Source organism: Notolabrus celidotus, chromosome 15, assembly GCF_009762535.1.
Source record: "Notolabrus celidotus isolate fNotCel1 chromosome 15, fNotCel1.pri, whole genome shotgun sequence".
Classification (NCBI taxonomy): domain Eukaryota; kingdom Metazoa; phylum Chordata; class Actinopteri; order Labriformes; family Labridae; genus Notolabrus; species Notolabrus celidotus.
The window spans coordinates 22,069,329-22,094,752 of record NC_048286.1 but is presented as its reverse complement, the minus strand read 5'-3'; the positions used below and the strand labels follow the sequence as shown (position 1 = coordinate 22,094,752).

The window sequence follows — 25,424 nt, the reverse complement described above, 5'->3', positions numbered from 1 at the left end:
CTACGCCCTGTGTCACCCACGCTGCTACAGTGCACACATTCACACCTGGGAGCTGCCCAGTAAAACCACTGGAGCTGCTAGTTAGAGGCCAAACGTCCAAACAGACTCAACAGTTCTCATTGATGTTGGAGAGATTCAACAGATTTTCTTTCCTAACGTTTAATCTGTGAATGCAGAGCAGATGTTTGGGCACACTGTTTCAGTTACATTCTGCTAAAACATTCGGTTAAAATAATCAGTTTTCATTCTCCTCTTTTGGAGATGAAGGAACACATACTCATGAATCTGCCCCCTCCCCCTTGACATCTTATCCACCACTGTAGGATATAGTTTCATGAATCATACATACCCAGACAGTAGATGGCAGTATGACCCATCTGGATTAGTTGTTTCACTTCCTTTCAGCTCTGACCCAGAAGAAGACGCAACACTCGCACAGACAATCCTGAGGTTCCCATTTGGGATATTTGATCCTCTCTTTATTCCATGACAATTCCTGTCATAACAGCAGAGGAGAATGGCCAATAAGAAGAAAGTGATAGTAACAGGTGAGGTGTTTTTTATAGGCTGAAGGACTGGAGAGAAAAGAATGTGTCTTAAATGATTTCCTTATTGTCACTACAGTGGTGTTAAAGCTCATGGAGCGTTTTTGTTGCACCTGTGCTACCCAGTAGCTGGTTAAAATAATTAAATGGTTGTGCTTACGTTTTAATCATGTAATGAAAGTGGAGTAATGCTGCTGAATTTTGTCTGCTGGTTTACATTCAAGAATGCATTGAAGACAGAATAATGCCTTGTTTTATTTTGGAGCACAAACAACTTTAACTGCTCAGCTGAGTGAAATATCATGTAGCTCCAGTTCTGGGATCATGTGCTTCTAACCATCATTAATGTTTAACTTGATGCAACCTTTAGACTCTAAATTAAGAGTCCTTTTATACATTCAGTCTTATCACTGCTCTCCATGTCTGATAAGCATCCTCACTGACTCCCTCCTGTTCTTTTCTGCTCTGTGTATCATGACTGCAGTGATGAATCCTGATTGATTTTTATGTCTCTCTCTTGTCTGCAGGCTTTGAGCCTTTTGGTGAACATGCAGTGAACTCCAGCTGGGTGGCAGTGCAGGTAATCACTAATCAGGTTGTTCATAATTAACAAAAGTGCCTGTTAAGTGCTTTTGTTCTCCAGGCTGTGTCTAAATATGGCATTGAAATGTAAAATCATGCATTTTCTACTTCAATTTCAAGTGTTTGTGTCGCACTTTCAGTCTATAAATGAGGTCTACATGTCTGCTGTATGTCTTCATAGGAAATGGAAAAATTAGGTCTGGGTGAAGCAGTGGATCTTCATGTGTGTGAGGTGCCTGTTGAATACCAGGCTGTTCAGACCCTTCTGCCGTCTCTATGGAAAGAGCACCAGCCTCAGGTATTGGAGAAAATACACTACATCAGGGGTTCCCAAAGTGTGGGTCGTGACCCCTTGGGGGGTTGCGAAACACAAATAGAGGGTCGTGAGATGTCTTCCAGAATGTTCATTTTTTAAGATTATCTAAAAATAGTGCATTTTACCCAGTATAATAAAAATTATCAACAAAAATTAGTAGCTAGATTAGTAGAGTTTTCTGCCTTTCTTTTTGCCAGATGACTCCTGAGTTTAGAATTAGTGAATAGTTAATTATCAAAAGCATCAGTAGCAGTAGGTTAATTCATAACGGCACAAGAAACACAGCCACATGCTCATATAGTAGGTAGGTAAATTTTCTGCAGACCAGCTCAATGAAGCCACATTAAATCACTTTGAGGGACAGTGGGGGTCACAAGTCTTTGGCACCTATATTTTTGGAGTCGTGGGATGAAAAGTTTGGGAACCCCTGCACTACATTGTACCTAAGAACATATTTATCAGGGCTTGACGAAAAAATATTGAGTATTGCAATATTTCTGTGTTGTGATAATGCTTCACTATAGCTAGTAGTTTATAGTGCTCTTATAGTTTTCCCCTTGTCTGATGTTTGATTTGATACATTTGTAATACTACAAATCCTAATGTCTGCATCATTGTAGGTATCGTTCATCCATATTCTTACCAGTGCACACCTCTTATATTTACGTAAGATTACACTAACCTCTGCCTCTTCTATAATTTGGGGTCCTGGGAGCAGTTGGTGGTCCATGTGGGTGTTTCGGGGTTAGCCACCACCGTCACTCTGGAGCAATGCGGACACAACAAGGGCTACAAACGACGGGATAACTGCAGCTTCTGCCCTGCTTCACAGTGCTGTATGGAGGATGGACCTGAGTGTATACACTCTGTCCTCGACATGGAGACAGTCTGCAAGAGGGCCAATGACTCGGGCTCAGGAGTCTCGTTCTCTGTGTCAAAAGATGCAGGAAGGTAAGAAAAGTTACATTACACACACACACACACACACACACACACACACACACACACACACACACACACACACACACACACACACACACACACTATCTTCACGTCTTACTTTTGCATAGCAGACATTTGAGTTGTCATCAATGACAACTCAAATGTCTGTCATGAAAAAAAGCACGTGTTGCTGATAACATAAACAATGTTACAGAAATGAATCAAGTGTTATAGTAGGACATGATGAAAGAATACCAGGACCCTGAAGCTGAAGCAGCTCATAGGAATCTAGTCACCTTTAATATAAACACCCCTGCTTCTCCTACTCTCACACATCAACATATTTTATTAAGTATAATAAAATAGAAAAAGTAATGAATAATTAAGAAATTGCAAGAGAATTTAGAGAGGAGAGGAAGTTTTGCATTGCTGTCTTCATTTCTCATCTATTTAGTAAGGCACAGAAGTAATTATCAGTGTGATATAAAATACATATCTCTAACATCCATCCTGTCTCTCTCTGGCAGGTATCTATGTGACTACACCTACTACACTTCTCTGCACCTGGGCCAGGGTTGCTCTGCCTTCATCCATGTACCCCCGTTAGAAAAACCGTACAGCAGCAAGGAACTGGGCAGAGCACTTCAGGCGGTCGTACAGGAGATGTTGAAACTGCTGGATGAAGATCACAAACAGGACACGCATTGCAATCACACACATCAACACCAACAGGACCATTGTTAGTATACTTTGGTGCTTTTTCACTGTGTAACAGTGCCAACACTAAGCCATGTGTTCTATCTCAAAAAACATTGAGGTCTTACAAGGGTTGTTGTGAAAAGAGCATTCTGAAAACAGCATCTGTTTATAATTGACATTGTGTAAGTCTTTGCATGTGTGGGTTTGAATGTGTGTGCGGGAGTAGTGGGCATCATCGAGTATTAGTCATATTGCTGTCTTCATTCCTGATCCTCTTAAAGACTGTGAAAATCGATGTCAATTCAACAACTTAGACATCAAATGTGGCACTGTGAAAAGGGGACTATCTTACCACTTTTACATGACATTAATAGAACTTACAACAAGGCTTATGAAACTACAAGTGATACATGATAATGCACTATGGGACCTTTTCTTGTGACACAAACTTGCATTACACTAACCTTTCTCTGCTTTGATGAACTTCTAGTCTCCTAAATCCTCTCTGTGTGATTTGACTGTTTTCTTGGAATGATCATTCCTTTTTGTTTCTTGAATCTGCACTAGTGAAAAGTGATGAATTTAAAATGATGGTATCCTGCAGAAATGTAAAGATTTAAATTAAGAGTGATTTGTTCATCTCAGGGAATATATTGCGCATAAAATCAAAATTAAAGCTCCTGTGAGAAGTTTTTAACTGGTCATCAAACAGGCTGGAATGAATATTGATGCTTCTATTTTAAACTACAAAAGTAATTGGAACCATCAGGAAGTGGACCGACTATTGTTATAGAGAGCATTTTATTTCCTGAAACAGATGCTGCAGGGTAGGTGTCGAATGCTGCCAAAACAGCCTTTTTAACATTTGCATGCCAAACATTCACAGTGAATGATTCTTTGACTGTACAACAGGATGTTTGCTAAAAAAAAAAAAAGAAGATACTTACACAAAGAGATTTTAGGTTCCTCTTTATCCACAGGGGTCACCAAAACCGACACAAACCAAAAGGATCTCACAGGAGCTTTAATTAATACGTCTATCCTATGTGTGTTTCAGCTTTAACGAGCTGTGTACTGGATTATATTTTTGTCCTTGTCTTTAGTAAAGCCATTTGCACATTGCAGAAACACAAATGCATTTTGGGTATTTTTTTTAAACTGTGTTCCCTTTATTTTGTCACCTACATGAAATTCATGTGAAAGACACACTCTCGTTCTCACACTGCTAATCAGAATCATAACACATTGACGACACTAAGATGCACTCAGTTTTCTCACCTCCTGGCTTGTAATAGATGCCATGTCTTCCTCTGTTTCACACACATTATCTTCATAGACACAAATTGTTATATCTAAATTGCACTACAAATCTAGTAAAAGTACATATGAATGTTTTAATTTTTAGAATATAATCAGCCTCTGCTCCCATAACGGCACACCAACATTGTTTCTGTCTTGGTCTGATGATGCATTTGAAATCTGCTTCAGTGCTGGTGTCACACACTCCAGCAACATCAGCATTAATCCCCTCAGTTCCTGTTCCAGCCTTGGACTGCACTTTTCATACCACTATCTCATTCCTTTCCTTATGCTAAAAAAGAAAAAAAACTTTTGTCATGTCATAACATTGAAATACACTCTGTACATCTGGCTCCCCTAGCCTCTGTAAGAACACAATGACAGAGTAGACTGGGGAGGACATTGCACAATAGCTCTGGAAAATAGCTTTAAGAGTGCATACATACTCGTAACTGTGCCAAACATAGTCTTATACTATGCAGCAATATCCATCCCCCTCATCTTATAAAGGTCTCAGTATTTGGGTTTTAAGGAGGTATAGAGAAAATCTGCAACAGATGTCTGGCATCAGCTACACATGTACATGGTTCTGTATCTCAAATCTTCAGGTCTTAGAATTATGGGACATTGAGAAGAAGATTATGGACACTGAACAAGCCATTTTTCAGATATCTTTATTGCAGTTTTCTGTTTTTTTTTTTTATGTGGCTGGTTGTGTATTTGTAAAATTAGTTAAATAAATATATGATTAAATAAAAAAAGATTCTACACTCAATTGCATATTTGGATTTACAGTTATATCCTATAGCAATAAAACAAGAGAATGTTATCTGACTTTGTTACACATAGAGACACACCCATGAAATGTCAACTATGGGAAAAAATGCTTCAAGGCAGCTCCCATCCTGCCAAGGTATTTAATGATGTGTGATCACAGAGTGATTTAGACTGTGAACATTGTGTACTCTAACACTCTAAGTTTTAATAAACTGGTTGTCCTTTTTTAAATGTATGTCTGAAATCAGCAATTAGGGATTCTCACGATGGCACCCTTTATGAAAGCTGAAGCCTGATAGTTTCAATATGACTCAGATCTGAAGTCTGTGTTATTTCCTGAGACATTATTGAATTCTTTGCAGTTATGACCTGCTTTAGAGCCTATCCACTGCTCCATCATGTGTCAAGTTTTATTGAATTCTCTTCTAGTTGATTAACTTTCACATTCTTTTGGTGTAAGATGGGTTACAGTAACTGTGTAAAAAAAAACACACCATGGTTCAACAGACCTGCTGAACTTGTTCTGACCTGACAGACCTGGGAAGGACAGAGTGATCTGATTATGATGTTACAAGAATATTAAACATGTAATAATACTGCTGTATCACTTGGGCTGTGTTTATCTAATGTCTAAATGTAGGAAAATTGTTTCAAGTGATCAAAAGCTCTCAAATTCATTCATATCTACTGTTACCATTTTGAATTGGAGTAATATACCTTGTTGTCTTCTCTACACAAAGGAAGATACCAGGAATTAGAAGAGCCTTTGTGGCTGTTCAAAAGATCAGTCAATCATAGACAGCAAATAAGACTTCAAACGTAAAAAATAAAACTGCTATTTCACTTTACTGACTGAATTTAATTACCCATCAACTTGTCTAAATGATCTTGAAATCTGTCGGTGTTGAGAAATGTCAAATCAAAACGCATACCTGCCTCTTAAAGGGGACTTTATTAAAAACAAGATTAAAGTTGGTTCATGGACTGCAGATCTGAACTTTAATAAGCAGCACATATTTCCTGTTTAGTAGATTTTTGAATATTTTGAAGGCAACCTAAAATATCTTGCTATCACAGTCTATAGGGGGAAATTTGTATAGCTTGATCCATATGACAAGGAAGCATAAAAGCTGTTCACCTTCATCGCAAAGTTCTATGAGATGAGGTTTGGTTTATTAATATAATAGCATATTTCACTGCTGACTAAACTTAAATTCAATCAAACTGTATATTTATATAAAAATATGCTCTGTCTACTATGTAATGGCACTAGCTGTGGGGCTTACTCTGAAGTGACATGGCTTGGGAGCCAGAGGGTTGGCAGTCCAAGTCCAATTAAAGACCAATTTTGACAATTGGGCTGGTTGCTGGAGAGATGACAGTTCACTTGTCTGTGTGCAGCCTCCTCACTCTGGTATCCCGTTGTCATAATTAATGTCCATGGGGTCCTGTTTGTGAATGTGTGTGTATTTCAGAATACGTACCCTGTGTGGGCAGACTATTTCAACAAAATTAAAAAATGAAGGACCCCTTACCTTTCTGAAGCGGCTAAGATTGAAAAGTGCCGCAGGGACTAAGTGGGCTTGTGTTTGTGTTTTTGTATTTCTTAACAAAAGACAAAAAATAATGAAATACCAAAAAAGATCTAAATTAACAATGATAATGACAATGACGGTGGCAATGGCGATCAACAAAAAATATTCAAACCCACTCACCCTCTTTGTATGCCTCCCGCCACACAACTGAACAGGTAAATAAAAGGTAAACCACACCCATGAACCCAAAGCTGGAAATCAAGTCAACCATAAAAAGGAAATAATCATGATTAACAAATACGACATGAAAATCAACATTATGGCCCCTACACTTTCTATCTTCCTAATTCATCAGTAACTCAGTTTACACCATAGACTGTATAAAATATGGACGTAGGATCCGTGATGTCACCCATCTGGTTCTGAAGCGCTGTTTTGAGGCCAATTGGCGAGGGCAGCCATATTGCTGCTGTGGAGCGATTGTGACGTAAAGAGGCGGGCTTTGAGCCTCCTAGCCAACAGTTCCCGCCTGTCAATCAAGTCAGCTGTGCCTCTCATTGGAAGACTCGTAATCTCAATATCTCAGAAATTGCAGCGTAAGAAAAAACGTCACCCCCCCTACAGTGTGAGCCGATCGAGAAATGAGCTATCCAGACTACACTCGTCTTTTGTACCAGGCTGTGAACATGTTTATTTCTGCTGTAAAGATCAGCTTTTTTGAATTGGTGTGTATGTGGTTTCTGGTACTTCCGGAGCCAGCCTCAAGCAGATCCTCGATGAAATGCAGTTTTTAGCACTTCTGCATTGGACTCATATTTTTAGACCGGAGGTTGCCGCTTGCTTCCCCCACACAACTGAACAGGTAAATAAAAGGTAAATCCCACCCATGAACCATAGACTGTAAAAAATATGGATGTAGTATCCGTGACGTCACCCATCTGTTTCTGAAGAGCTGTTTTAAGACCAATCGGCTGCGGCAGCCATATTGCTTCTGTCGAGCCAGTGTGACGTAAAGAGGCGGGCTTTGAGCCTCCTAGCCAACAGCTGCAGTGTTCCCACAGGCAGCTGTGCGTCTCATTGGAAGACTGGTAATCTCAATATCTTCGAAATTGCCGAATTAGAAAAAAATTCACCCCCCCTCACAGTGAGAGGACGTCGAGAAATTAGCTATTCAGACTACACTCATCTTTTGTACCAGGCTGTAAACATGTTTATTAATGCTGCAAAGATCGTCTTTTCCCCATTCATGTGTATGTGACTTCCGGTACTTCCAGAACCAGCCTCAAGCGGATCCTCGATGAACTGCAGCTTTTAACATTTCCGCATTGGACTCATATTTTTAGACCGGAGGTTGCCGCTTGCCATGAACCCAAAACTGGGAATGAAGTCAACCATAAAAAGGAAATAATCATGATTAACAAATACGACATGAAAAGCAACATTATGGACCCTACACTTTATTTCTTCCTAATTCATCAGTAACTTAGTTTACACATGTTTTGTATAATATTAGAGGACTTCCTTTACAATATAAGAAATAAATATGGGCATACAATATGACTGTAAGTTGTAGTAAACAATAATAATGTAATATAGCATAATATAATATAGCAAAGAGTTACATGCGTTACATAAGAAATATATGTGAGTAATATTAGAGGACTTCCTTTACAATATAATAAATTTCAATATTTACTCTAAATTCTGTTAATGTCTCCTTGTCTCCCTACCTTCACGCGCTCCAAACAGGTGACTTCCGTTAGGAGACAGTCGGTAGTGAAGGAGAGGAGGAGACGAGCTCGGGGGTAGGAAAGAAACGGAATGCAGCCACAGTCGGGGCTCTTTCTATCTCCCCACCAGTGTTTGACATTTCATCAACACACTGCTACCGTTATTCATTTGTTCCCCAAAGGAAAGCATCTGTTTGTGGACTATCCTTCAGGGAGTGAATAAGAAGACAGAAACATGAGTGTGGAGGCGTACGGGCCGAGCTCCCAGACTCTCACGTTCCTCGACACGGAGGAGACCGAGCTGCTGGGAGCGGACACCCAGGGCTCCGAGTACGACTTCACCGACTTCACGTTACCGAGCCAGACCCAGACCCAAGGCCAGACCCAGAGCCAGCTGGACGGGCAGGTGCGTGTACTTTCTAAAGACAGCTGTCAGAGTCTGTCTCGTGCTGTGTTGACATGATGTGAATTAGCTCACTGACGTTAGCTAACAACACCATTGAATCTCTTAGCATGATGACGTCTTCCCCCCGTTACCATGCTGTTATCCTGCTAACTAGCTTTCTCTGTTAGCTTACTGACAGCACAGTTAACATGTCAGTGCTGGACTTTCATTCAAAACAAGAGGTTAAAGGGATTTTTCAGTGTGACTGACAAACCGCAAAGTCCCCTATTTATAGTTTGTAGTAGGTTTAGGTTGTAACAACAGCTGAGGTGTTCAGAAGATACAGTGAGTTAGACACAGTCAGTGTAATATCACTGTAAACAAACCCTTTATTACGGTGGCCCTGAAGGACAAAACACATTTACAAAATATGGAACACTTTTACAAAGTTGGAGAAAAATTTACATTTTGGAAAACATTTTTACATTTCATAAAACAAAATCACATCAGCAAAACACTTTTACCAAGGACAAAACAAATTTACATTTAAGGAAACAAATTTACAAAAGATGAAACACTGGCTACGTTTACATGAGACTTTCAATTCCTCTTTAATTCAGAATTAAAATTATATCCTCTTTAAAAGATTTAAAATGACCTTTCAAACACCTAATTCTGAAAGAAAACGACCATTCTGAATTAAACTTAAATCCGAAGTAAGTGTCTGGTTTATTCTGATTTTAAATCCAAATTGAACAATTCCTCGATCATGTATACGTTCATTCTGCTTTAAATTAATTCCGGTTGTACTGTGCATGCTCGTTCCCTTGTCCTGTCGCGATGACGCACATATTCCGCGCTGGCGGGCAAATATTTCAGGCTGAGGTAGAGCAGCTGTCGCACTAACCGGCTTTGAATCGCCACAGTACGGTCCTCTGCCTCCCTTCTCCGGTCCTCTATCTATCTTCTCCTCCTCAGTGACGAAAGTGAAGCAGTATGTTTGTGTCGATCGGCTTATTCAAAATTATAATCAAAATCAATGCCAAAGTTGTACTTAGGTGTGGTCTTCCATGTTGTCACCGAAAATAAAAGAAGCAGGAACTGGAGTCTGTTTTCTTCCGGTAAATGTAAATACGTCAAGCCCGCCCCTGTCCAATCAGAACCCTTGCCAACCCCCAGACCTTAAGCTGAATTGAATAAAGACGATTAACCATGTTTTTCATGTAAACCTCAATTCGGAATGACCATTTCCATGTAAACACGAAGGAGAATATTTTTATCCAAATTATTTAATTCTGAATAATTGATTTCGAATTAAAAAAACATCATGTAACCGTGGCCACTCTTTACAAAGTTGGAGACATTGGGTAGAGGACCGGAGAAGGGAGGCGGTCTCATGTAAACGTAATCAATTTTACAAGTGACGGAATCAATCAATCTCAATCAATCTTTATTTTTATGGTGCCCAATCACAACAAACGTTATCTCCAGACGCTTTTTCAAACATAGGAGGTCTAGACCACTCTATGTCAAATTATGAACAGAGACCCAACTTCAAGACAGGGTCAGACTCAGTCTTACCCCACCTTAATCCATCATGAGCATTGCACATCGCAATATTTAGCTAGATACAGTGCCAACAGGCAGAAGTAAGTAAGAAAGGAAATTTTATTTAGTATAGTACGTTTCATAGAATAAAATCACAAAGTGCTTCACAGAAAAAATATTCAATTTAAAGTGAAATCATAAAAAAAAAAAGAAATCATAAAACATTAACAGAAACAGACAATAGCATAATTAAAACATTAGTCTGTACAAGGTGAGTCGAAGGCCTGTTTAAATAAATGTGTCTTTAAGAGTTTTTTAAAAGCGACAACAGAGACAGCTGAACGAATATTTACAGGAAGAGCGTTCCACGATGTTGGTGCCACCACTTCAAAAGCACGGTCACCTTTTGTCCTTAGACGAGCTCAGAAACTCAGAAACCTCAGGCAGAACCAGACTCATGTTAGACAGCCATCATGCCTCGACCGAGTTATGTCTTGAAAGAGGAATAGAGGAGGGTAAGAGAGAGAGGTGAGTCTGACTCCTTTTAGCCTGACTCCGTTTAGCCTGAGACTATGTGGTCTGAGGCCGTTTCATCTGAATTCTGACACATGATTATGGTTTTGCGGAGATATGATGCTTTTTCATCTGATATCTGACGCCTCTCTCTGAGACCAGAGTATGTCCTAATATGTAAACCATGTCCATCTGCGTTTGGTTTCTCTCCATCAAAACAAACTAAATGACTCACTCGATCACTTCCGGTATTTGGTACATTCCCTTTCCGTAAAAAGGAAATGTTAATTTGTTTCAGAAATGGTAAAAGTGTTTCATCTTTTGTAGATATGTTTTGTCCTTCAGGGCCACCGTACTTTATTGAGGCGATGTTCAGCAAGCAAAACTGCATATGAAACACATGAATTTAAAGACTTTATTTGCAGGGTTTCAAAATTCTGGGAATTTTCAAACTTGGAAACTTTTCATGGGAATAAACGGGAATAAACCATGAATTTAATAAATTGAAGGTTGGCTCTTAATAGGGAACTTAAATAAAGTTGGGGAAAATATATTTTAGCACAATCCTGACTAAAACAACCAGATTTCATGCAAGTACAGTTGAATGTCTGTGCTATTCCTCAATCACATGTACATAGCACACTGCTTACTGCAGGGCTACTGAGACCACGACCCCTACATGCACTTTGCATTTAACATGTTGAATGGTACTTTGTTGGGATTGCATTTTTTTTCATTTTTGAATGGGTTGGGTCAGGGGGATGAGTAATATTTAATTCAACATTCAGTTCTGTTTTACAATGAAAGAATTGATTGTTCAATAAAATATTTAACACTTGATAAAGTTCTACTTACAAATAAATCTGTTTTAATTGTATTATTTTGGATGGATGTCTGTTTATAACAAAACAAATGTTTATGCTTGGATATGATACCTTTCCATTAAATTACCCTCATTCCCATATATTCCCATGGAAAGTTTCCAATTTGGAATATTTCCAAAATTACCCAGCTTAACTTCCCATGGAAATATACCGGAAACTTTCTGGAAACTTTCCACCCCTTTGCAACCTTAATTATTTGGTCGTCTGCTCAGTTATTGCTCTGTGGATTCCCTCTCTTGCATCCTTCAGTGTAACAAATGTTGCAGCCATTAGCTCTCAGTATGAAAATATAACTGTACACACCTGTCTCCCCAGGTGAATGGCCCTGACGGCCTGCTGCAGAATGGAGATGACCCTGTGGTTAAAGCCAGTCAGCTGCTGGCAGAGTTAAACTTTGAGGAAGATGAAGAGGAAACCTACTACACCAAGGATCTACCTATACACGCCTGCAGGTAAAAGACCCGAGATTTTATTCACAATAAGTGCACTAAATGCTAAGTAATGCAGTATAAAATGGTACTGTGCAATCTTCCTATTCACTGAATGCCTGCCTGTTGAATACTGGATGTGTCTCGTGTTTTTATTTATTTTTATTTATTTATTTATGTTTGTCCACTGGTATTGTGATTTTTTCTTTTTCTTTTACTGCTGTTCTTTTATGCATCTTTTGAACTGAAAGGGGTTGCACCTGTACAATTGTACATTGTACAATGACAATAAAGATCAATCCTATTCTATTCTATTCTTCTATTCTTCTTAATCATGAAACTTTTCTTTACTTTGTGGTGTATGTAGTCTGTTTACAGTGTGTAGTAGTTGATTTAACTTTAATGAACTACTTTACATAACAAACATTATTGACAGTATTCATATGAGGCCTTAAAATACACAGAAAAGTTTCTTGCTCTTTGTTTTTTGTTTTTTTAATTTTGTCTCACTTTTTTTTAGTTACTGTGGGATCCATGATCCAGCCTGTGTGGTTTACTGCAACACCAGCAAGAAGTGGTTTTGTAACGGCCGTGGAAACACATCCGGCAGGTAAGATACAGTGACTTATCTACTCTTTTATTGACCTTCCTTTTTAATGCAGTGTGAAATGAACCAGGAAGAAAATCATTGAGCCTGTTCAATACCACAGTAGCAGAAGTATAGTACACAGTGGCTGTGATAATGATCATTTGTTATGCTCAGAAGCGTTGTTCATAATTGGAGCTAGAAACATAATAAAGGAGAATTATGTTAATTGACTTTTGAGGGCCACTAATACCAAAATTAAGTTATGAAGCAATGTTATTTAGTCTTTAATGAGACATAATGTAGTTTTAATAAATATATATAACACTTTAATAGACCCCAAAGCATTAGCAAGATAAATAAATATCAGAAATGTGTTATGTGCAAATGTTTGTACTTATACCACCATGCCATGAACTGTGTCACAACTATGTACCTTTAAATGTACATTTAAATTAGTCATTTCATTTGCTGTATAATAGGCCTCATCTTCTTCTGTGCATTTAAAACTGTATCAGTGAAGACTTGTTTGGAAAAATACTAACATCCTATTTAAAATGTGTCATATAAGTGTAGCTGATGACTCCATATTCTGCTTTTTGGAGTCACCAGTTTTCACGTTTTCTCGGTGCACCCTGTATATATTTTACTGAATTCTTTTGTTCTCTGTTTGTGTCTGATTTACCCCCCTCTGGTGCGTTAAACGTCATTCTCCTCACCTTCAGCCACATTGTGAACCACCTGGTAAGAGCGAAGTCCAAGGAGGTGACCCTGCATAAAGACGGTCCTCTGGGGGAAACTGTACTTGAGTGCTACAACTGCGGCTGTCGCAATGTCTTCCTCCTGGGCTTCATTCCTGCTAAAGCTGATTCAGTAGTTGTGTTACTCTGCAGGTAAGAGCGCTTTTATGTAGCAGACCATGCTATCTGAGAGGCAAATCGTAAGGAATACTGAATCTTAGTGTAATTTTTGGCTGTATTTTTGTTTGGTTGTAACACAGGCAGCCATGTGCCAGCCAAAGCAGCCTGAAGGACATCAACTGGGACAGCTCACAGTGGCAGCCACTTATCCAGGACCGCTGCTTCCTGTCCTGGCTTGTCAAAATCCCGTCAGAGCAGGAGCAGCTCCGTGCCCGTCAGATCACCGCCCAGCAGATCAACAAGCTGGAGGAGCTCTGGAAGGTTCTGTCATTGCATCTGTCAATGCACACACCCATCATTATACTATGTATATATTAAAAAAACCAACATAACTTGAAATGAAGCGGGGTAGGGCTTTTCTATAAAGGTAACTAGATATATTTATATAGTTGGCTAATAGCTTTGCTTTGTCTGCTGAGCTATTTAGTCTGTCCGGAATCAGTTTCACTTCTCAATTCAGGTTTGGTCTGTTTTAGTTTGCTGTTCTAAACAAGCTCACATTTAATGTACCTCCTAGTTATTTTGTGTTTCTATCTGTTGTTTTGTTCTGATAAATATAGCAGACATTTCATAAAGGAGGAAAAAGACAGGCATGGATGATAGTAAGCTGTGGCATAGTGACTGTAAGGCAGCATGGACAAAATTAGGACCCCGAATCCAAATCATCTAAAATTATTCAGCCACAGTCTTATCTTTAATCTACTCTTTTTAGCTGCAGATTTTTTGTGTCTGTGTTGATGGCCTTATGTTGGAGTTTTTCCAAAAATCCAAAAGACTTGAGCTTAAAAATGGAAACAATTAACTCATAACTGCACTTAATTTTGCTTTTCTGTCCATATTTGAAACTGACTTCTACCCTCTGTGTCTGTGTTTCTACCTTGTAGGAGAATCCCACTGCCACCCTGGAGGACCTGGAGAAGCCTGGTGTGGACGAGGAGCCCCAACATGTGCTGCTTCGCTACGAAGATGCTTACCAGTACCAAAACATTTTTGGTCCTCTGGTGAAGCTGGAGGCTGACTATGATAAGAAACTGAAAGAGTCTCAGGTAAAGAGAAGAGGGGAAGCTGAGTTAAAAAAAAGAGTCGTATTAAAACCAATAAGGCTGTCAATTTAATAAATTAAGAAATGTATGCTTTGACTTGTTACTGTCGGTGAAATGCAGGAAGATATTAAGCTTTGACCATCAAGCATGAATTGTATTGCACTATGAGGAAGTGAGGTTTTGAAATACTCAGTTTCAGTATATATTAAGTCTTTTTAATGTGGTTTCTTGAATATTTTATTCATTATCGTTTCCTAACAGACTCAAGACAACATCACAGTCAGATGGGACTTGGGCCTGAATAAAAAGAGGATCGCTTATTTCACTCTTCCCAAGACAGACTCAGGTATAACATGTTAGTTCTCTTCCCTTTGTTGTTCATATCATTATCATGCAATGTCTATGACTGATATTTTATGTTATCCTGACTGGACTCTTAAATGAGGAACTTGAAAAAAAAAACATTAAGTATCATGAGTATGTGTGACTTCAACTTAAATATTTTGAAATTTACATTGTGTGTTTTTTTTTTGTCTTTCAATGTAATTCTTTTGTAACTAAACTTTGTATTTTGCCTCTTTTCATGCCTTTATCCTGACTGGTATCTTTTCCTCCCATTTTTACTGCTTTCTTCTAGACATGCGACTAATGCAGGGAGATGAAATTTGTCTGAGGTACAAAGGAGACCTGGCCCCTCCATGGAAAGGCATCGGACATGTCATCAAAGTCCCTGATAGTATCCTTTTAAGTGTTCGGTAGCGGTGTGGAACTAAACAGGAGATAATATTTCCCCTCCATAATCTGTGATAAGCCAAGCTTCCTTTAGTTATGCTGTCAGTGAAAATAATCTTTAATAACCTCTAGTGGTAGCTGTTAGGAACTACAACAACATCTGCAAATGTATGTCTTCATCCTAAGGTAGTTTCTGTGACACCTTCTATATATAGGGTTATACAGTTAACCATCTTTTAATGCAGTTATTCAACAATAAGACCAAAGGCTGTCAATAATTGGATGATAACGTTTCTTAGGGAAATGCATCATTGGTGATATACGTTCAGAAGTAAGAGTTCAGAAGTGTTTCTTCTCCCTTGACTTTCTGTACCAGACTATGGTGATGAGATTGCCATAGAGCTGAGGAGCAGTGCTGGGGCTCCAGTGGAGATTCCACACAACTTCCAGGTGGACTTTGTGTGGAAATCTACCTCCTTTGACAGGTAAACACAAAAAAACCCACACATTCCTTTTGTCACTTGCTGCAAAATGTGTTAGCAAGTTATAAAACTGTGTGATAACAATATTTTAGCTTCCCACTCTGAGTGTGATGTCACAAGAAGATGGCCGCCATGGGAATATGATCAATTAGAGGAATCATGTTGGCAAAAGCTTTTTTTTTTTTTTTTTTAGATCAAGTGTCGAACCTTCTGTCAGTATTTCTGTCATTATTACCCAGAATGCAGAGCGCCCTGAAGACGTTTGCTGTGGATGAGACTTCAGTGTCTGGTTACATCTACCACAAACTGCTGGGTCATGAGGTGGAAGATGTGGTGATCAAGTGCCAGTTGCCCAAACGCTTCACTGCTCAGGGCCTGCCTGACCTTAACCACTCACAGGTGAGTTACAGAGATGAGGAATAATCACTGATGTGAACACTTATGGCATCTGAGTCCAATGGGAATGTGTTTTTCATATAGTAACTATATGGAGTGTAGGCATGGGCTGGTTTGAGATTCTGGTGGTATGATAACCTTAAGGAAAAATATCACAGTTTAGCTGTACTGTTATGGCAGCTCTAATATGAGTAACAACATATAATGTTAGGAACATAAGTAAACATGTACGTTAAATTAAAATAAAAATGATTGGTTGATAGATATTATTCAAAAATACATACACTATTTTTACTAAATAGGCTTCTGTCTCTTTGATGGTCATCTGACAAGCATCTATTTTCCTGGTTACCTGGATGACTGGTCCCGCCCCATCTAGTTCATGATTGGTTGGCTGAAGCAGCAACACTAGCCTCTTGTCCAACAGTACAGGCTAATGGCCGGGGCAGCCAATGATACACTGAATAAACACTGAGTGCAGTTCCCCTCCGCGTACTTACTCTCTCCTCCTTGAGAACAGATCTACAAAAACCTAAATGGTCTGTGCTAGCTAAGTGGTATTGAAACTGTGACTTTTTATACCTTGAAACCGGTAACTGGCCCATGCGTAATGGAGCGTTTCAAGTCCTGTATCTTAAGATCTGACGTGTATGGGGTTTGTTGTGCTGCAGGTGTATGCTGTGAAAACAGTGCTGCAGCGTCCCCTCAGTCTGATCCAGGGTCCTCCTGGCACAGGAAAGACTGTCACTTCTGCCACCATCGTCTACCACCTGGCTAGACAGGGCAATGGGTAAGAAGCATGCAAGTGTTTTTACTTGTTTATTTACCTGTCTGTATTTGAAGGAAAGGCCTGGTGCTATCATTATGGTTAATCAAACAGTTTAGTGTGATTGTGACTATTAACAATTTATTGAGTATTATATTGAGGCTTTTAGAATAGCTTTTTAACAACATTTTAATAATTCTAATATACGTAAAAATGTCTCATACAATCCTCAGATAAAGAAATAAAAGGTTGGTAGTCTGTGTTTTGTGGTCTCTCTGACAGTGTTGTAACTTTTCCCCTCCAGGCCTGTGCTTGTTTGTGCTCCCAGTAACATTGCTGTCGACCAGCTGACAGAAAAGATCCACCAGACCGGACTAAAGGTGGTGCGCTTGTGTGCAAAGAGCAGGGAAGCCATCGACTCGCCCGTGTCCTTCCTGGCTCTGCACAACCAGACCCGTAACATGGACAGGTAACACAACGCCCTAGGACAGGCAGGCAAACATACTGTAAAGTTTTATACACATCAACAGAACAGAAAAAGTTTCTTTAAAGATCAAAGGGATTGCAGTCCCTTCAACAATTGATTACCTGGATGGGATAATGTTGTACTCACACTGTGTTAAAATGCTTTGTACCTGCAGCATGCCTGAACTTCAAAAGCTCCAGCAGCTGAAGGACGAGACTGGAGAGCTGTCCTCCTCTGATGAGAAGCGCTATAGAGCTTTGAGACGCACTGCTGAGAGGGAGCTGCTAATGGTATGAAAGACTCGTCTTACTGAACTCAGAGTGCTGCCAAGTACGTTCAAGTATTTTAATGGTTTTTTTGTTCAAACCATTTTCCACTAAGGACCTGTGAGCTGAGTATGTGTAGTGGTATTAGTTATAAAAAAAAAAATCAAAGGTAGCAGAGAAACCAAAGATTTCCAGTAATAAATGTCAAACTGTTTATAAGCATTTCTACTTTGTTCTCAGAACGCTGATGTGATCTGCTGTACCTGTGTCGGTGCTGGCGATCCTCGTCTGGCTAAGATGCAGTTCCGCTCGATCCTGATTGATGAGAGCACCCAGGCCACTGAACCAGAGTGCATGGTGCCTGTTGTCCTGGGAGCCAAACAGGTAAAAGCTTCATGAGTAGAAATAAATCTTGCATCAACTACCTGCTCAAACAGCTCTCTTCTTCCTGTTATATCTACAGTGATTTATTTTGATTGTGTAATCTTCGTTTTTCCTGCAGTTGATTCTGGTGGGTGATCACTGCCAGCTGGGCCCTGTAGTGATGTGTAAGAAAGCAGCTAAAGCCGGTCTGTCTCAGTCTCTGTTTGAGCGACTGGTGGTTTTGGGGATCCGTCCGATCCGTCTGCAGGTGCAGTACCGCATGCACCCAGCCCTCAGCGCCTTCCCCTCGAACATCTTCTATGAGGGCTCTCTGCAAAACGGAGTCACTGCTGGTAAGATGAGAAGAGACTCATACATTTTTGCTTTGATGCTTTGTCACAAATCAGACATCCAATGCTTTTGACAACAACATCTAAACTTAAATCTTCTACTTTCAGAGTGGTGTTGAATTGCTCCATCTGTGCTTTGACTTTGCTGAGTGGAGGTTAAACTGACTCTGAGTCCTATCTGTTTGTTTGCTCTCTCTGCAGCTGACCGTGTGAAGAAAGGCTTTGACTTCCAGTGGCCACAGCCTGACAAGCCGATGTTCTTTTATGTCACTCAGGGCCAAGAGGAAATCGCCAGCTCTGGAACATCCTATCTTAACAGGTTTCAATATTTGATCGAAACGACTACTTCGATGCAAAATAAAGCAGTATGAGGGGTCTTAAACTGATCAGGAGATATTCCAAACTTCAGACAAGCATAATTGGTTCCTGTGCCATGTCAAACTGCATAAAGTGTTCTTTTTATATAATCACCATTCTTGTTACTGTAGGACTGAGGCAGCCAATGTGGAGAAAATAACCACCAGGCTGCTGAAGGCGGGAGCAAAACCAGACCAGATTGGCATCATTACGCCCTACGAGGGACAGAGGTCCTACCTGGTCCAGTACATGCAGTTCAGCGGCTCCCTCCACACCAAGCTGTACCAGGTAGAGTTACATGTTTGTTCTGTATCATCACACGTCATCAGAGAAAGTATCACAACTATTTAAACTATTCCTTTTTATTTCAAGACTCAACTACTGTGTTCTGTCCTCCTCAGCCATCAAGTGTTACAATGCTTCTCTTGTTAATGACAGCCAGGCTCTACAAAACATGCCCTTGGCTCTGTATGGCTACAAAAATGAGTGTGTGACAGTGAAACATATTCAAGCACTGCACTTCAGGTCTGAATTCTAACTGAGGTTTTATAGTTTCAAGGATATGATTGGGGCAAACAAAGCAGTACAGAGCATTACTTTCAAACTGGTTAAAATGAAAGAAGTTGCCTTTGTAGATCAATTATTGATTTTTAGTGGAAACTCTGCAGGTAACTTAATTAAGGGTTTGATGCAAATTGTCTGTTTTCATCCAATATTGATAATCAAAGGTAGCCAACTTTGTGTTTTAAAGGGTGAGCTTCAGTACATTACTGAGGTGGCCTGTGATAAAAAGTCATACCAAATATGTTAGGCTACATTTTACAGTGTGCTCGGTACATATTTGATCAGCCTTTCATACATAAAGCTGCAATTAACTGGATTGAAACATCTGCAATTGTATGATTCAGAGTAAGAGGAGGTTTAAATTGCTCCAAAGACCTTGTCTGAGAAATTTACATCAAACAAAATCTAATGCATTTGAATAAAGCAGAAACAAAATATCTATTTATGAGGGTTAGTGTTTTTTTTTTGTTGTTTTTTTTACTGTTTCCTCTTTTTATTCTCTCTACAGGAGGTGGAAATAGCAAGTGTGGATGCCTTTCAAGGCAGAGAGAAGGACTTCATCATCCTGTCCTGTGTGAGAGCTAATGAGCATCAGGGCATTGGCTTCCTCAACGATCCTAGACGTCTCAATGTGGCACTCACCAGGGCCAGGTAAACCTGCAGCTGTATATTTTTGCACCCAAGACATTTTACATTATTAATACACCATTATCATTGAAACACATCCTCAATTATAATAAGTGTATAACTATTTCTGTGTCATAGGTATGGTGTGATCATCGTGGGAAACCCAAAGGCCCTGTCCAAGCAGCCTCTGTGGAACCACCTGTTGAACTACTACAAGGAGCAGAAGGTCCTAGTGGAAGGGCCCCTCAACAACCTGAGAGAGAGCCTCATGCAATTTAGCAAACCTCGCAAACTGGTTAACACCATCAACCCGGTGAGTTCAGTTTGTGTTTGTCTGTGTGTGTGTGCCACATAAAGTACTGAAATTAGGGTTTTTAACTGGGTCGTGAATATGTTAATTTCAGATGTGGCATGTTAAGGTTTTAGGGTGTGGTATGTAGGACAAGTAGTCTAAGGAAACCACTGTGAAATTGTAGTGTACTTGTGAGAAATATTAAAGGATTACCTTAGAACACTCAAAATGGAGTGAACTGTCTTTGGTTTTGTAGGGGGGTCGATTCATGAGCACAGCCATGTATGATGCCAGAGAGGCCCTCATTCCTGGATCTGTTTACGACCGCAGCAGCAATGGTGAGTTTTTTTTTACATAACATGACTGTTCTTACTTCTTTTTTTTTTTAACTTTCATTTTTATTTTTGTTTTATATGAACATATAACATTGAACAAGTGAGAACCAGGACATTACATTAGAATCAGTATTAAAAAAAAGTGAAACTTAAGTATTATAGCCAGGTACAGTACAGTACACAACAAAGGTGTTCAGACAAACAGAAAAAGTTAAGAGTCTTTGTGGTTATAGCAATCCCATTTTTCCCACAGTTTATCCCCCTTCTCCTTTTGAAGGCCAAGAGCAAAAGTCATTTATTCCATACTGCAAACAGAGTTAATAATGTTAAAGCAGTTTAATGGTGGAAGGATTCTTCTGAAGCCAGCCTCTTGTTATTGCTTTCTTACTTGCAGCCATGAACATCTTCAGAAAATATGTCTCTCTTTCTGAGGCCTTCAGGTATTTTCCAGAGGTACAAAAGATGAAAGAAGATTCTAATGATATTTCTAAAATCTCTGAGATTGAGTGTTCCACACCTCTCCAGAAAAGCTGAAGTAATGGACAAGACCAGAAAACATGAACAAAGTCAGCAGAAACTGCTCCACAGTCCCTCCAGCAAGAATACTGTTACCCACTTGGTTTGGATTTCTGATGAGGGGTAATAAAAAAACAAATAACATTCTTCCAACAGAAATCTCTCCAGAAAAATAATTTGTTGATGAGGATTGAGTTTTCCATATTTGAAGCCACATTTCTTCAGATATCACAATGTTAGCTTCTTTTTCCCAGCGCTGTCTTATATAAGGGTTAGCTTATAACTCTTTAACTTTCCTTTTTTAACAATTAGACAAAAGCAGTGATGCCTTGCTTGGTCCATTGTTTAAAACTATGGTCCATTACTGCTGGGAGGAAGCATGGATGAAACGCAGGCCAACTCAGAAGTCCAATCTCCTTGTGGAGCTGAAATCACTTTACCATTGCTTACCATATTTTCAAAGAAGAACTAACACATTGGTTCTGTAGCTGGTGTACTTCAATAAAGCTGCTTGGGCTGCCCAAGATTGACTGAACAGGTGAGTCCATTAATGATAGCTCTATGTCCATCTAGCCTGGTAGGCTGGGTTACACCAACACACAAGAGGCCTCAACTGAGCCAACAGATAATAATCCTTAAGACAAGGTAGAGCCACGTCCCCCCCTCTCCACAGACTGCTGTAATGTTGAATATCTCACTCTTTGTCGTTTATTCAGAAGTCTGACTGTTCTTATTTCAAAGATGCTTCCCAAATAATCCCATTAGATGTGCCAATGGAACCAAAGTAACCCATAACTATTTCCACTACAGGACGGACGTCCAACATGTATTTCCAGACCCATGACCAGATTGGCATGATTGGCACAGGACCCAGTCCCATGTCATCCATGAACATTCCCATCCCCTTCAATCTGGTGATGCCCCCCATACCTCCACCCGGGTACATGGGACAGGTCAATGGACCCACAGGAGGTGAGTAGGATATGAAACTGTATGCAAAGGTGAGTTCTACTTACTTATGGTACAGTTAAAGCTAAAGTGAAAATATGTTCTTTTCCTGTAGGCCGAGGTGGAGGAATGAAAGGCAAGGCAGGTGGTGGAGGGAGTGGTGGGGCTCGAGGTGGTCGCCAAAGAAACCGGGGCAGCATGGGGAACCATGGAGGAGGAGAACGTGGAGGCCACATGAGTGGCAGCCAGGCCAGCCAGGACCTAGGCTCCCAACCGTTCTCCCAGGGGCCTCTGACGCAGGGCTACATCAACATGAGCCAGCCGTCCCAGATGAGCCAGCCGGGGCTCTCCCAGCCTGAACTTTCACAGGTCTGTTCACTCAATCCTCATCCTCTGAGAATAAATCTTAATCATTATTAGGTATGAAAGGATTTTATGAAGTGCTAAGTTTGTGCACTTTTATAAAGCAGGTCTGTTTATTCATAACCATTATTACTTAGCGCCAGGGGTGTTAGCAAATTTATTCCAAGTGTTGGTCCAGCTTTCAAGACCTCATATTTTCTAAAACCACTTCTTCCATTCCTGCCCGGAAAAAAATGACAGAATAATTATGACTGGATTCTTTAACTTTGTTTTCCCCATTATAGGACAGTTACCTTGGAGACGAGTTCAAGTCCCAGATTGATGTGGCTCTGTCCCAGGACTCCACCTACCAGGGGGAGCGGGCCTACCAACACGGTGGTCTGACTGGACTGTCCCAGTACTAGACTGTAAGTCATTCCACTGTGGACTCGGACTCCGCTAATTCATGACTGCATTTTTTAACTAGACATGAACACTGATTACATTCTGTGATGTGAAGTAATGACTACTGTCTTAACACATATTTATAGTTGTGTGCATATCTCTGTATTTGTCTTGCAGGCTGCTTGAAAGGAGCTAGGCCTGTGTGAAGCTTAGTTCATTGGTATTTTAATCTGGGTAATAACAAAAAAGAACAAACAAGGATACCCGTTTTCCACTGCTACAACCGAAGCACCACTGTGTGAACGTAACAGGAGAGAGACCGTGAGAAACCAACCAATCACAAGAGTGAGGGCAAAAAAAAGGGAGTAGAGCTGGACAGGAAGCAAGCAAGCAAGAGGCGAGAGAACGGGAGGCACTGCTGCTCACACGCGAAGACGTGGCGAAGGAGAAAAGCTGTCGTTGTCGGAGCAGCACAGTCTGAGAGGCGAGACCTCGGACAGGCCGAGGAGGGTGGAAGGTCCAAAGGATTCTGGAGAGGGGGTGACTGTGTCATCTTGTCCCTCATATGTCCCTGAACCTTCAGGGACCTCCAGACCGGTGTGGTTGGAAAATCTTGCTCCAAAAGCTGAGAAAGATGGAGAAGAGGTGTCTCACACAACAATGTCCTCCAAGCTAACTCAACAGGATGTCTTGTGTGACTTGGAGAGAGAGAGAGGGAAAACAAAAGGGGACTCAACTCTAGAAGCAGTTGATAGGGCAACTTTTTTGAACTCAAAGCTTGAATTGAGGCTCTGCTTTTCTTCACATGTAAGCATTCAGGAGAGAAGAGTGTGAAGACACTGGCTACTCAAGTGAACTCTAAAGTGCTTGTGTTGTTGTGCCTCAAAGGCTTCAAATGAAATTTGAGGATTAACTTAGCCACAGATCATTCGCTTTTCTTTCACGGCTTGGAGTCGGAGAGTTTTCTAAATAAAAAGCTGTTTTCATTGAGGTTCTCAGTGATGTAAGCAAGTGTAGTCTGACGGCTTTCTCAAGGCAGTCTGCAGAGAACAAGCGGAGGACTTAGCTCTTTAAAAACACAAAGAAAAAGATATCTGTCTCCAGATCTGAGGAGGGTAGGAGACTCTAATAATCTAAACATAGAGAGATGATTTTGCTTTTGTTCTTATTATTGTATTTTTCTTGTGAACGTAAACACCTTAACAAGCTTGCATTGAATGAAGCAATCATTGTTTTGACTCATGAGCCACTAAAGAAAGGAGACGGATCACCATGAGCATTGATCGCTAAATGCATTAAAAAAATCAAATCAAGGGGGCAGTAAGTCCCAAAGACTGTTTCCCTCAGAGATGACAGAAACACATTTATTGAAATGATACGAGTACAGACTCCTAAAGTAAAAAAATCACCTTTGAGATAGAAATAGTGAAGTAGGTTTTCAAACCTACACAGCTCCTTACTACAGAGGACGATGATCTAAAATGTCTTCATGTTAGACTGATTAAATATTTATTGCTATTTTGGAAAGCCCTCTTTTTGCAAATAAAAGATGTTATATGTTAAATGTGCACTTTAAAATTACACATAATGACAAATTTAAATTAGGAAGACATGATGACCCATGGGAATAGTTTATGTAGACTGGACTTGATTGAAGAACATCATTTCTTTGTCTTCCCCGTGGTGTTTATTTTTGTCCTAAATGTATATAAAAAAATAAACTGTCCTAGTTAGTTGTGCATTAAGTCAAATTAAGAACAGTAAGTTTTATTAGAAGTCTGTTAGACATTGTGTCTTAGTTCCAGTGCTCTGTTTGTTGTTAATTCTCTCATTTTCTAGCTTCCTTCAACAACTTTTATTTTCATGTCAACGAAACACACAACACTGTAAAAACAGGACAACGGTCAAAATGGTATTATCATCGATGACCTGCATGAAGCTGCATTGAAAATGTTGAATTTCCTGTCATACATGCTTGTTAAAATAAATGGTGTTCTAAAAATGTATGATGTTATTTTAGCGACATCAAGTTAGCACGATTATACATTAAAAAACATTTTTTTCCAACTTCAGGGCTAAAGGTGGAGTTTATTACATGCATCAAATTAACTGTGTGCCCCTTTATGTATGAATTATCTGTAGGTTGCTCAGTAGTCATCTGTTACGCTGGATGCACTCAGTTTTTGACATATTTAGAGTCAAGAGAAAAGAAGGCGACTCACGTCCCTCATCCGTTACTCACCATTACACCTGTTTTGATTTTGCACGTCCAGTGACTAGAAGGTTAGCTCTTGTGTTCTTGTGATAAACCTTTGCTGTAATGATTTTCTTGTTTGGTTTGTTGCTGTGTGAACAGCCTGAAAATGAAGCCACTCAGCTGAAGCATTTTTTTTTTCTGCACACTGATTGATGTAAGTTTTCTCACAAAAATATTCTCCTGTTGATCTTCTTGGAAAATAAAGGTTTGCTTCTTTTTGCTCCTTCA

The 25,424-nt window shown here is 39.9% G+C and overlaps 2 protein-coding genes across 3 annotated transcripts; both read left to right on the top strand.

Moving 5' to 3' along the window:
- The first annotated feature begins 368 nt into the window (after positions 1-368).
- Positions 369-4,576, top strand: LOC117827364 (pyroglutamyl-peptidase 1-like). Its single transcript, XM_034703938.1, has 5 exons — positions 369-548; positions 1,073-1,125; positions 1,309-1,425; positions 2,162-2,394; positions 2,913-4,576. Exons 1-5 carry the CDS (start codon positions 518-520, stop codon positions 3,127-3,129), a joined length of 651 nt encoding a protein of 216 aa, XP_034559829.1. The 5' UTR covers positions 369-517; the 3' UTR covers positions 3,130-4,576.
- A 3,864-nt stretch (positions 4,577-8,440) lies between these two features.
- Positions 8,441-25,424, top strand: LOC117826654 (regulator of nonsense transcripts 1). Of its 2 annotated transcripts, XM_034702895.1 has the most exons (24): positions 8,441-8,831; positions 12,071-12,207; positions 12,704-12,793; positions 13,495-13,662; positions 13,770-13,950; positions 14,574-14,735; positions 14,994-15,078; positions 15,370-15,468; positions 15,841-15,949; positions 16,186-16,345; positions 17,014-17,132; positions 17,413-17,577; positions 17,750-17,864; positions 18,081-18,224; positions 18,343-18,556; positions 18,755-18,872; positions 19,042-19,198; positions 19,983-20,125; positions 20,240-20,414; positions 20,650-20,731; positions 22,055-22,216; positions 22,308-22,561; positions 22,840-22,962; positions 23,117-25,424. In XM_034702895.1, exons 1-23 carry the CDS (start codon positions 8,661-8,663, stop codon positions 22,957-22,959), a joined length of 3,330 nt encoding a protein of 1,109 aa, XP_034558786.1. In that variant the 5' UTR covers positions 8,441-8,660; the 3' UTR covers positions 22,960-22,962; positions 23,117-25,424. The 2 variants fall into 2 exon arrangements, with proteins under 2 accessions (XP_034558786.1, XP_034558788.1); XM_034702897.1 differs by lacking the exons at positions 22,055-22,216; positions 22,308-22,561; positions 22,840-22,962; positions 23,117-25,424 and adding an exon at positions 21,169-21,320 and having other exon boundaries at positions 8,471-8,831.

Bases quoted from the DNA above. Each gene is read 5' to 3' on its own strand.
- LOC117827364 (XM_034703938.1), top strand. From the start codon at position 518: ATGGCCAATAAGAAGAAAGTGATAGTAACAG. The intron at 1,126-1,308 runs GTAATCACTAAT...ATGTCTTCATAG, and splicing joins CCAGCTGGGTGGCAGTGCAG to GAAATGGAAAAATTAGGTCT. The intron at 2,395-2,912 runs GTAAGAAAAGTT...TCTCTCTGGCAG, and splicing joins GTGTCAAAAGATGCAGGAAG to GTATCTATGTGACTACACCT.
- LOC117826654 (XM_034702895.1), top strand. From the start codon at position 8,661: ATGAGTGTGGAGGCGTACGGGCCGAGCTCCCAGACTCTCACGTTCCTC. The intron at 18,873-19,041 runs GTTTCAATATTT...TTGTTACTGTAG, and splicing joins GGAACATCCTATCTTAACAG to GACTGAGGCAGCCAATGTGG. The intron at 20,126-20,239 runs GTAAACCTGCAG...TCTGTGTCATAG, and splicing joins GTGGCACTCACCAGGGCCAG to GTATGGTGTGATCATCGTGG.